Genomic DNA, 12460 nt, shown 5'->3' with positions numbered 1-12460 from the left:
TGATATTCGCCGCACATCATTGGCCTGTTGGTTGTCTTCGACACCACATCAAGGCTTTTCACCTGATTATTCTGCACTGCGCCAGCATGGTGATCAACCTGGAAGTCCAGATCCTTAGGCCCCTGTCGGTCCTGTCTTATCCGCTCGCCTCGCATGAACAGAAATCAAACGCAGATGGGCGACCACGGGGGATTCTCATCAGACGCCAACGCATTTTGACGAGAGGTCCCGACGAGATTCGACAAGCGTGTCAACGGCAACCTGATCACGATTCCCACCCCGAAAAGCCAGTATCCCGTCCTGATGAAGCCGAACTCTCGCGTCATCCACCCTGAACCATTGCCTTCCCAGAGAGACTAAGCCAAACATGGCCCAGATCAATGTGCCGGATCACACTGTTTTCCAGCCAAGACCGCGTGTTGGAGCCGTCGCATCCTGGTTTCTTTTTCTCCCCCCATGTTGTTGGAAGAAACCTGGAGGAACTCCACACCTCTTGTCGGTGCTTTCTTTTTCGAGGCTGGGTCGCGCCTTAAACGTTGGCCGATACCAGAAGCCTGGTAACCTTTTGCAGTCACCATATTAATGATTAGAGCTTTCGGAAACTGACTGGTCATATTCCAGCCAGCCTTTAGGCGTTGATGGCTTCTACCACTGTCCCGTCACCCTGGCTCGCACTCGGCCGTGGCTGCCCCTCATCCAGACACGAACCAGCGTCCTGGGACACGCTTCCAGCTCACTTTCTCCTGACGTTGGCTTTGCGAAAATGAAATTCATTGATAAAGGGAAGACGGCGCGATTTGATGCGCACTCGGCACCAGTTGAACCTTTCCCTCACTCTCATGCTAGAATGATGTCGTAGCCTACGTTGAGCATTGCATTGCTGTTTTCCTGCCTTTATTCCTAACGGCCAAAATCATGGGCATTCCTCTGTTTTCCACTACAGGCGTAAATGCCCGAGATATTGAGATGCCCCCAGATGAAACGGTCGGGCCTGTTTGGCTAGCCGTATCGACAACCCTTCTCGTTCTTCTTTTCATCACCACCGCCCTTCGCCTTTGGGTCCGCATAGCTCGTCGAAACTTCGGCTGGGACGATGCGACTATTGCCTTGGCTGCAATATTCGCTACTGTCAGATATGCCATCGCAGCTATGCAGTTACCCCACGGCAATGGAAGACACCGTATGTATCTCAGCGACTACGACTACAAGATGATCAACATGTACGGCTGGTATGGACAGCTGTTCCACTTCACGTCGATGGCATGTCTCAAGTGCTCTATCTGCGCGCTGGTCCTCCGGCTCAATGATAAGAAGGGGCTACGAATATTCATCCACACCATCATCGCTGGGGTACTGGTGACAAACATGGGCGTTGTGGTCGTTCTCTTGGCGGAATGCCGACCGGCAGGGTTCTGGAGAGGACCATCAGCACAGTGCTGGCCAAACAAGATTCGGATTTACTGGATTTACGCTACCATAGGTGAGTCTTGCGGGCGTTCCATTGTTGTCTTGTCGCTCTTTTCGCATAAGTGCAAATCACACTCTCTCGTTATGAGATGTTACATCTGAATGCTAAAAAGACAAATCCAGCACATTCCGTTCTGACCGATCTCATACTGTCGTTCATCCCCTTGACATTGATATGGAAAGTCAACATACCTCCTCGGAAGAAGATTTTGGTGATGTGCTTGATGAGTCTCGGCCTTGTCGCGTCAGCCTTCGGAATTACTCGGGCGACATTCTTGGGAGTGTCGAACGATGATCTCAGCTGGACATTTTGTATTGTCGCCATCTGGTCTAACCTCGAACTGTTTCTTGGTATCGTCGCCGCGAATCTTGCACTTTCCAGAGCGGTTTACTTGTATGTACGAGGACGACATGAAACTTCAAAGGATCACTCACATCCATCTTCTTCTGCCTACGTCAATAGCGGAGGTCGGAGGGAGCGTGTCGATTTCCGATCAACTCTCATCAACTCGAGTCGTAGACGTCAGCCATCAGAGGCCAGGAGCTCGAACAGCGATATACCATTAGAGCCAGGGAAACAAAGGAGTGCGGGGGCTCGCTCGGGTGAGGACGACGCCCCTGGTTATTTAGGTTAGTTTCTTCGGAGCAGGAGCTCACCGAGGGGCCTATAAGAGGCGGATCTCACATTGAGCATCAATAAATGTAATTTCCCTACTATACAAATGTCAAATACCTGTCAAATAGGTCACGATTTATTTTGTTCTCGTTATAGCTAATCAAATAGTCTGTCTATTCTGCGAGCTAAAGTCTGATGAGAGATCAAAAGGTTTTGGCACTGTAAATGCAGGGCAATAGACCGCTAATCAGAAACGTAAAACGCTACATAGTTCACCACCATACCAGTATCCAGTCCAGTTGATGTTGAGTGACTGACAGCTCCATGCCCGGGAAAGTTTGTCCCGATTGCGACATTCAAGACAGGATAATAGGCTTGTTCAGCAAGAAGCAACCATTCTTTCTCAGTGCCAACATCACTTCCCTTGACCTCGTCAAACCTCTCGCCATCCATGAGCCCTATATATCATTAGTAGATGTCCAATCGGCTCTTTTTGGATGGTCAATCCACATGTCCACATACACTGAATTGTTTGGTCTTTCCAATTAGAATTCGTGCGGTCAACCTTCAACGCCCACGTATGAAACTGGGTATGGTCGAATTTGTGCTGGCGGTCGTTGGTGTTACCGGATGGAGCATCATGTTTCTCGATTTCACCGGCATCATTCTTCACGCCCCAATGAAGCGATGCAAGACTCCAGTCGTGCCCATCGGAAGCCTCGAAAATGTCCCACTCTCCACACAGAGGCCACTCGACGCCATCATTTCGACTCTCACCCAGAGCCCAAAATGCCGGCCAGACGCCACCTTGCTTGTCAGACGAAGCATTGCCTGCCCGGAGCTCAGCCTGTAAAATCAGAGACTTGCCGTCTGGACACCCATGAGCAGCCTTTCCCTCGAGCCGAGTGGATGTCCACCTGCCGTCCTTGTGTTGTGGAAGGATGAACAGCTGGTCTTCGTTGTTCCCTGGCATACTTGGGGGATATGACAGAACATAGGTGAGATCTTCGGTTGTATCGTAAAACTGAATCTCGCCGGTTCCGGCATTCGGTTCGACCTTGATTCCATCCCATTGTTTGTAAGGCGCGGAAGACGGGTCAGTGGTATACCGAGTGAAGGAATCATCTTTTGAGGACTACATTAGCAACCATTACCGGGATATGAACATCACAGACTAATGTGATATGACAGCGTGCGTATAGCTGGCAGGTCTGCGAAATCACGAGTTGGCCTAGGAAATATAATGGAAACTTACACCATATCAGGGAGAAGCCGGCAATGACAGCGGGATACATCTTGAGCGAGAGTGTAAAGATGGAGTCATTGATTGTGAAGCAAATTACAAAGCCAGAAGCTGCCTATCGTCATACACGACCCTCATGTATTAAATGATTGCCAGCCTCTGCTTTCCCAATGGCTTCGGCATCATACTTCTAGACGCACCGCTCGTACAACAAGCCCCAGGCTGCGACCCACTCGCAAATTGCCTGCACGGCCGAAATCACCGTGGACCGATCCCCAATCCTCTCATTGCTACCGAGGCATTTTACTCCTTACATCCCCTCTTCATCAGCTGATCGTGAAGTCTTCCCTATTGTAAGCGCTAAACACAAATTTGACGATCCAGACTCGAAACTTCCATGGTTCTAATTTCGGTCGACGCCCGCCCTGCCGTGATTCCCGGTATCTTAGCCACGAACGGCGAATTCACCGACCTAACTAGCTGCCCAAGATCGCGTTTGCGCTGGGTTCCTTCTCCACGTGCGATGTTCCGTAGGCCTGCCCTCTGCGTAACGTTGCTTATTTTATAATCCACTTGAAGAACCGAACTGCCTGTTTGAGGTGATCCTCCCGCGATATCCGCAACGGTGCAGGGAGCTCAGAGCGGGAGAGCCCGAGCGGCCCTATCAGGATCCCCAAGGCAAAGCTTAGATTTCAAGAAGATGCAAGGCAAAGACTTTTAAGTATCTAGGGTATCATGGCAGGGTCAAATAAGCATTATTGGATCACTTGGCTGATCTGACGCGGGCCGTTTTCATCGTGAGACCGAGCGGGCCAATCAGAACATAGACGTGTAGTGTTTGGGAAACCCACAAAGTGGAATGAAAGACATCAAGCATTGTGGATAGAGAGTATGACCATCCACAATCCCTAACAATGATACGAGGTCGGAGAATTTTTCTCAGCTCGGAAAGTCTCTCAATGAGCCTACCGGATATGTCGGCAACGTCCTAGAAAATGAAGTTACACTAGGCATCAGCTTTTTGCATGCCGTCCATGGCACCAGCATGCACGGTGAAATGATCTTGTGGTGGGGCATTCACACTAAATCAATGTTAGAAATGGACCAGGTTGAGCATTGCCTCGAACCATCCATGGCAGCAGTCTTTCTTAAGACGAAGAAGACGCGGGCGTGGTATATCACCGTCCAGTATATATCAACTTGATTTTTCACCTCGAGTGGAGACCATCGGCATCATTGGCTATTGCGTTCAATATGTTTTCTCCCAAAGCTGCAGGCTTGCTTTCAGCTTTGCTTCTCACGAATCCGCTCGTGAAGACGATCCAGGCAGCGTATCTGCCCGAGTTGACATTCGCAGATGAGATAACCTATGGTATGTGTTATCATGTTCATTGAGTTGGCTGGGCTCATCTGACTTGTCTCTTGCCAGACAACACAAACCAAGGCTACAACCTAGACACCCGTGCCGAAAGCTCAAGGAGCAGAGACCCGACACACCAGCACCCTCAACTTACACCACCACAGCTTATCGACACTCTGTATGCCGGCCACGATGGTCATTCATTCGCAGATTCGCCTATCACCCGCCGAGATGCAACGAAGTGTCTTAGCGATGGGACCTGTGCAGACAAAAGGTAGGACCATCATCCGGATTGAGACTCTCGTGGACTTCTCAAAGCTCCGTAACTTCGCAATTGCTAATGGTACTTTGTGTAGTTGCTGCAGCACAAAAGGGACCTGTGGATATGGCCCAGAATACTGCGGCAAGGGAAACGTAAGTGAGTCCCTGTGGATATGCGGCAATCAGAAGTGTCCATTGTTTCCTGTTAAGATGCTGACATGCCGGTGCTACTCTAGTGCACATCAGGCTGCACAGCAACAGCTATGTGTGGAAAGTACAGTGAGGGCGGCAAGGTCAAGTGCGGTATGAACTTGTGCTGTTCCGCCATGGGCTGGTGTGGAGTAAGTACTTGACTGATTTATGCCCGCCAAAACGACATGCCTGTGCTAACCCTTCTCAGACCACGGAAACTTACTGCGGCAATGCCGATCCTCAAGGTGCCACTCTTCCGTGCCAAGCCGGCTTCGGCTCATGTGAAGTCAAGTCCGGTCGTACCTGTGGGGTCGGAAGCGGCACTACTAACGGTCGCACGATCGGTTACTATCAGGGCTCCAACACCCGCGATCGTCTGTGTAACCACATCTACCCCAGCGATATCGCCAGCAACGGATACACCCATCTCTATTATTCTTTCGCGTCTATCGATCCGAATAGTTTTGCCGTGACCCCCGCAGATCCTGCGGATGTCGCTCTCTACTCAGAGTTTGCGGCACTTAAGAGTCGAGGACTGCAAACGTGAGTCTGACTCCTACCCAGACCAACTTATCTACCATATGCTGATCTGTTTCCTTTGTCAGATGGATTGCAGTTGGTGGCTTTGACTTCAGTGATCCGAACAAGGCAACACATGGGACATGGTAAGCCATTGAAGTCTGCCGAACTCCCGGTACCAGAACGTGACTCTGACGAGTGGCCCACCAGGAGCAAGCTAGCTGCAAGTAAAGAAAGCCGCACAGCCTTCATCAACTCTTTGTTGATCTTCTTGCCGCAGTATGGCTTCCAAGGTGTTGATATTGACTGGGAGTATCCTGTCGCCTCCGAGCGCGGAGGCAACCCGGAGGATACCCAGAACCTCGTATATCTCGTTCAAGAGATGCATGCTGCTTTCAATGGCGCATATGGCATTAGTCTAACTCTCGCACCTGACTACTGGTATCTGCGCTATTTCGATGCCAAGGCAATGGAGAGTTCTGTGGACTTCTTCGGCTTCATGGCATATGGTGAGTTGATCTAATTGTTCCTTGGCTACTTTCTGGGTATTCTTCCTCGGCTGACCGTGCCCAACACCAAAGATCTCCACGGCTTCTGGGACCAAGACGTCAAAACACTCGGTTCCATCGTCCGTGGCCAGGCCGATATCCGCGACATAGCCACCGACGCCCTCCCCTTGTGGTTTGCAGAGCTGGATCCCTCGAAGATTAACTTTGGTGTTGCGCTTTACGGGCGTGGTTACACGGTAACTGACAAAAGCTGCAACGACCTCGAGTGCTCTTTCAAGGGTCCGAGCAAGGCCGGTGTCTGCACTAACAGCGACGGCGTGATGTCGTTGGTCGAGATTGAGCAGTTGATTGAGAAGAAGGGCTTGACACCAAAATACTTGCCAGACGCCATGATGAAGCAAATCACATGGGATGATCAGTGGATTGGTTACGACGATGCAGATACCATCAAGGAGAAGAAGGCGTGGGCAGATAATCAGTGTTTTGGTGGAACCATGGCATGGAGTGTGGACTTCAACTCGGGTGCCGGAAGGTAAGAAGCATTCTAGCAGCCTGGCATCAAATCTGGGTCGTCGATTCTGACAAACACCAGTGGTCTGGAGCCTACGAACACTACGGACGGTACTTGTGGCCACGCAAGTGGAAACACAGTCTGCGGAGATTGGCCTCAGGGCAACTGTTGCTCAAGGTTCGCCTACCTTTTCGTTGAGTTCTTTTGTCTGATTCAGGCCTAAGCTGGGAACACTACTCACTAATAACCTATTTTAAGTGCTGGATGGTGTGGAAACAGCGATGCTCATTGCGGTAGCGGATGTCAGTCCGGCGATTGCATCAGTGGGGGAGAGACGACTGATGGAACGTGTGGACTTGCGCACAAGGGCACAGTCTGTGGGTCATGGTCCCAAGGAGGCTGCTGTAGTCAGGCTGGTTTCTGTGGCAGGACTCAAGCACACTGCGGCGAGGGTTGTCAGTCTGGACCATGTGGATGGAGGGTCTTGGGTAACGAGGAGCGGATTGCAATCGTTAGAGGCTCCTAAAGCACCTAGATTGTGAAAAGCCATGCTAATGGGCAGGTCACAGTGTGCATTTGATGAAGTAAAAAGCCCTAAATAACACCATTCGAGGTCTGCAAGCGTACGGTAATGCAATTACTTGGGTTTAGGATATGACTGTTGTATTGCTCTGGCAAAACTACTCCAAGTGCATGGTATCTCGCGAGAGAATGGAATTGTGAAGGTCGTCCTCTTTACCGCATCTTTCCCACTTATCCCAGGATTGAGATTACCTAGGAATGCTTAAAACTGCCGTCGGGGTTGTACGTCCGGGGAGGGTACTCGTAAGTGTAAGAGTCGTCCCTGGTGTTTCTCTTGTAACCCTTGTTTTCGATGTATGTACCAGAGGAGGACTGGCCCTTAGATCCCCAGGCAAAAGAGTCGTTCTTGGAATAACCACCAGAGCCGTACTGGTTTGAGCCTGAGCCGTTGTCGCTGCTGGAACCACCACCGGAAGACATTTTGATGAAGTTTGGTGTTGAGGTTGTTGTAAGGTTGTGGTGTAAAGGTCTCTGCGAAGTTTGTTGATCTGCTCTCCACTCTAGGCCTTGATTAGCTTCCAGACCGGGTTTAAATACTGAAGTGGAGTTTTAGGCATTGTCAGTGAATATGGTAAACACTACATAGTGATTTGGTTGCCTGTTGTGAAGTGAAGTCTGAGTCCAAGCTAACCTTCACTGAGCCTACTTTATTCACCGGAACAATCCGCCTCATATTTCTGAATTTCGCAGGACATCTACTAGGTAGTCTGTCTGGTGCCAGGGCTACCTTGTGTGATATGTGCGCATGGCCTTCACCTATGCCTCAAGCTTCACCAGAATAGTGATAACCTTTCCGAAAGTCTTGTACTTGTCCCACGCAGCCGATACCTCAGGCTTTTTGTATACCTCAATAGCTTGCTGTACAAATTGTTAGCTTAATTCGCTCTAGACACTTAAGTCTTCGTGGCCTCTTACGTCTCTGCTGTCCCACCCGAGAACACCAAGACCGGTCGTCGGACCGTCGTCAGCGCTTGCACCGCCCATTGAATTGCCGCCGATCGCGGCAACAAGATCCATCCACGCCTGCTTCGCTCCTTCATGCTGGCTACCATCTGCCAACTCAAGAAACGTGAACTGGGTCAAGGCCTTGGGCTTGTCCGCCGGGAATTCGCTGGTTTGGAATTTCCTGATCAACGGAGGTGCGCCCATCTTCGCCGCGGCTTTCTGGAAATGCTCCTTGGCCCACGCAGAGTCGGCGAAGGCCTTTTCGTCTTCTGCCGACGCAAATGCTAAATCACATGTTACTACACCGTTCAAACACCTTACGTTGTATGACGAAATATCCGGTGATTACCCATGGTCTGGAAGAACTTAAACTCAGACACCGGTCCAAAGTTCTCCCCAATCACCTCGCCGCCGGAAACACCAAGAACACCAGACTGCTTGGCGATGTCGGCCTTGATCGCGGGCCAGTGTCCGAGGAAGTCGTCCTTGTCGGCGGGAGGAATGTTAGGAGTAACGGCGACGATGTAAGGCATGTTGGCGGTTGGATGGTCTGACTGAAGTCGGGGTTTGATGCGGATGGTAGTTGCCTTTTGAGGTTATTGAAGATGTTGTGAACGATGCTGCTGGTTGTAATTATATCGGAGAAGTTTAGAACAGAAGGGGACGAAGAGGCTTATATAAACGCCCCTCCGGACCCTGCTGCATGAATGCAGAACTGTTGTAAGCCCGGCACGGCCAAAGCTTCCTATCCCAACACGGCGCTCGCCCGGAGCCCGAAGAGCGACACGGCATGACACTCATCAGACGGCGCAAGACAGACCGCGTCGTACAACTGACCCTTGGATTACCCGAAAATACGACAGAAGATGCATGTCACACGTCAAATCAGCCTTGGGCAAAGCACCCACCCCCTCCCCGGCTGATCTCCCAGCGTGCCGGCATCGAATCACGGCTTCAGGGTCCATCATCCGAGATGCATGGTAAGAAGAAATTAACCGCGCGTAAGACGTGTCGTGAATTGCCTCACCCCAGGATTTTGAAACCTAGACTGCATATGGAGCCGGGACCGGGGAGTTGGCGATGTGGAGATTGCGTTTGCGCGGAGCCGGGGGTCGGCGGTCCGGCCGGCTCATGTTTATTCCTTCATTCGCTCTCGGGGTCTCGTCTGATGCCGTCGTTCATGCCCCCTCCACTGTGCCGAAACTCTAAATGGCCCAGACCAAGTATGGCTCAAGCGTGGCGGTGAGGGGTCCCGGGGACTTTAGGTTGGCCGGATTGAGAGGACGGCGAAGAAACTCGGCATAAAAATTCCTGAATCCGCCTTGTAATCCGTACTGACTGGGCTGGTTTAATGGTAGCGAATAGCATCACAAGTAGGTTGCCTCTCACAGGTTCCATCAACTCCACATACACTAAGCCCATCGATGCCAATCGTGTTCATCTCGTATGATCGTCCAAGGAGCATAAGAATTTGTTGCGGCCTTGCATCTCAGAGTGTTCTCGTCTCGGTAGTATTCAGACTCAGGCACGAGACGGGAGGATTTTCAGGACCAAAGTACCCGATATTTTCGTCCATTGTACTACACTACACGAGATGGACGGAGGTCATAGCTTCGACCCTCGAAGAGGTAACTTGAAGATGATCTCCGCCAGTCTATCTGGCATGCTCAACATCGGAAAGTGCCCTGCCGGTAAACTTTCCTCTTTAATCTCGAAGCCACGCTCTCTCACTCTGCCCACCAAGATCCTCTGTGCGACCACAGAAAACAAAGCATCCTCTTCGCAGTAGATGTACATTGTGTCAATGCCTTCGTAAGCCTTCCTTTTGGTGGCGTAGTTTGCGCACGCTTTGGGGAAGCGCGTCATCAAGCCTGCCCATTTCTGCTGGTCTTCCTTCGACAAATCCGAGTAGAAGAGAGCGCCCATGTCATAACCTTGGGTGAAGCATATCAAACTCCCCTTCAAAAGTCAGAGTAAATCATACGGTGGAGCTAATGCCGTAGCTTACCTCGACAGTCTGCCACGGCAGCAACTCTGGCGGAGCTATGTCATACATGGTCTCATTCCCCTCCATGATAAAGGCACAGCAGTACACGAGCCACTTCACGCCGCCGGCCTTGCCCTCGGCTGCTCGAGTCTTGACGCCAAATCCGGCGAATGCTTCAGTGGCAATGATGCCGCCGTATGAGTGTGCGATGCCAATGATCTCCTTTCCCTGCTCCGCCACTTTTTGGATCGTCTCTCTGATACACCGAACATCTGCCTCTGGCGGGTTTTCCGGAGAGGGGTTGCCTCCAGACGGCAAGCTCGGACACACGCACGGGTATCCTTTCTTCCCGAGGATATCTAGGAACTCCCGATGGTGAGCAGGGGAGTGCCAGGCTCCATGGACGAGGATGACTGTAGGCTTCGACATTTTGGTGTGCTTGGGGGATCAGTTTACTTGATCTGTCGCAGGTCGCGGGTTGCTCAAGTTTATGGACAATCCTTTCTGCGCATCAGCATAAGTCTCGCGGCTCATTTGCTTGTGATTACTCCGCCTTTAACTCATGTTAGACTTTGGATTTTCTCGAAGATCGGACGAATGAAGCCTTGTGGAAGACCTCAACTTTGTTAACATCTTGGCGAGCTGGATGCTTAAATTAGAACCCCGATACAGCTCAGTGATCCGTCATACGGCACGTATTCGCCAAACTGTAATTAATATTACTACGTGCATTCCTCTGTCTTTATTGCAGGTATCTCCCATGATCCTCTAACTCTCAAAGCAGCGCAACAGCAGCGGCGACACCCAGCGCAGCGGCTACGCCAGCCCTTGCGGTCGGCCCCGATCCCGCCGGTGTCTCCGTTCCTGAAGCTGCTGCGCCGCTTCCGGAGCCAGTCGCACTTCCGTCCGTACTCTCCGTTGCTGCTGATACACTTGTCGTAGGAACGGTGGTAGCTTTGACGCTGCCGCCAGTTTCCGATGCACTCGAGCCCGTCTCCGAAGTGCTCGTTTCCGTGGCTCCGCTCGGGTTCGTTGTCACCGTCACCAGCGCAACAGTGCTAGTCTTCGTAGGTGTCACGGTAATCACCGTGCTCACCGGGGCGGCCGGATCTGTCGACAGGAAGCTCGCCGTTACGGTTTCCGTGCCGGAGTACATGGGGCACCCAGGAACCTTACGGGGCGGGGCGCGACCGCCGCCGCAGTCGACGCCTCGGCAGATCTCGAGGGTGTCTGGGACGTACCAGATGACCGTCTCATAAGTGTTTCCGTAGCCAATCTCGGTGCGGACGGTGACCGTGGAGGTGAATGAGGTGCAGCCTTCGATGTCTGTCTTGGCGATGGCGAGACCGGCGGCTGCGATCACCGGGAGAATGTAGCGCGACATCTTCGTTATTGTAATTTGCGTTTGAAATGGAGTGCGCGATTACAGCGAGCGTGATACATGAATTCGAAGAAACGAAAAATGAGTGAAGATGTGGGTAGCGAGAGAAGACACCCACCACATGTAGGCGGCAGTGCCATCATTTTAATCATCGCGAATGAGGCCAAACTCATCATAAGCCTACAGCCTGAATCCAATCGAGACCCCTACGATGAATTCTTCGCCTCAGCAATTCAACATGCCCTGGTAGAAAAAGCTGAAAGTAAGCCAATTTGGGATACGTCGTGCCGCATCGGCGCAGCATTTGAGTAACATCGGTTGCTTTCCATCGTCGCAGGGCGAAAAGAAACGAGCAAACAAGGGACTTTGGGCTCGCTTCTGCTGACTGCATGCTATTGAAAATGAGAGGGCTTGGCAGAGTGTAAGGCTAGTGAGCCCAAGTCAAAGCGAATTGGGTGAGCTAACTCTCCCCTTGCAGCAATTGAAAGGGATGTAAGGCCCGATTCACCAATTGAAATTCCGCCCATCGGCTTTGAGGGTGGTGGTCGTTACACTAGCTTATTTATCACGATTCATCACGAGAACATGGTGTTTGACCACACACAGCCACCCGGCTCACCTCCATCCAAACAAACCCCTGTCCCAATAAGTGGGCTGGTTCTGCCATCAAACGAACCCAGGAATTTGGTTGCACCATTGATCACGCTCAGACAGTAGCTGGAGAACTCAACGGATTTATACGAAAGTGATGAAGACGTATCAACCAATATGATGTCCCGGATTGGCAACTCGTAAAATGAAAGCGATCTCCGGCCCGCTTTTCGGCCTCGGCACTTGTTCAAGCGCCGACCGGCCCCGCGCGGAGAAGCCCGCTCCGGGGCGGTTAG

The 12460-nt window shown here is 51.5% G+C and overlaps 5 protein-coding genes across 5 annotated transcripts; 1 reads left to right on the top strand and 4 right to left on the bottom strand.

The window, feature by feature from the left end:
* Window positions 1–915: 915 nt before the first annotated feature.
* Window positions 916–2272, top strand: CGCA056_v008882 (uncharacterized protein; the record flags this gene model as incomplete). The annotated part of the gene is made up of 3 exons (XM_037324129.1): window positions 916–1480; window positions 1591–1861; window positions 2269–2272. The coding sequence occupies 3 exons, from the start codon at window positions 916–918 to the stop codon at window positions 2270–2272; spliced, it is 840 nt and encodes a 279-aa protein (XP_037178584.1).
* A 5180-nt stretch (window positions 2273–7452) lies between these two features.
* On the bottom strand, window positions 7453–7680 carry CGCA056_v008881 (uncharacterized protein; the record flags this gene model as incomplete). Its single annotated transcript, XM_037324128.1, has 1 exon — window positions 7453–7680. The coding sequence occupies one exon, from the start codon at window positions 7678–7680 to the stop codon at window positions 7453–7455; it is 228 nt and encodes a 75-aa protein (XP_037178585.1).
* A 336-nt stretch (window positions 7681–8016) lies between these two features.
* Window positions 8017–8738, bottom strand: CGCA056_v008880 (uncharacterized protein; the record flags this gene model as incomplete). Its single annotated transcript, XM_037324127.1, has 3 exons — window positions 8017–8118; window positions 8176–8489; window positions 8555–8738. The coding sequence occupies 3 exons, from the start codon at window positions 8736–8738 to the stop codon at window positions 8017–8019; spliced, it is 600 nt and encodes a 199-aa protein (XP_037177934.1).
* A 1072-nt stretch (window positions 8739–9810) lies between these two features.
* On the bottom strand, window positions 9811–10621 carry CGCA056_v008879 (uncharacterized protein; the record flags this gene model as incomplete). The annotated part of the gene is made up of 2 exons (XM_037324126.1): window positions 9811–10164; window positions 10214–10621. The coding sequence occupies 2 exons, from the start codon at window positions 10619–10621 to the stop codon at window positions 9811–9813; spliced, it is 762 nt and encodes a 253-aa protein (XP_037177571.1).
* A 346-nt stretch (window positions 10622–10967) lies between these two features.
* Window positions 10968–11576, bottom strand: CGCA056_v008878 (uncharacterized protein; the record flags this gene model as incomplete). Its single annotated transcript, XM_037324125.1, has 1 exon — window positions 10968–11576. One exon carries the CDS (start codon window positions 11574–11576, stop codon window positions 10968–10970), a length of 609 nt encoding a protein of 202 aa, XP_037177570.1.
* Window positions 11577–12460: the final 884 nt, after the last annotated feature.

Source organism: Colletotrichum aenigma (genome assembly GCF_013390185.1).
Source record: "Colletotrichum aenigma strain Cg56 chromosome Unknown KSG_Cg56_contig05, whole genome shotgun sequence".
NCBI lineage: Eukaryota > Fungi > Ascomycota > Sordariomycetes > Glomerellales > Glomerellaceae > Colletotrichum > Colletotrichum aenigma.
This window is presented reverse-complemented; position numbering and strand designations above follow the sequence as displayed.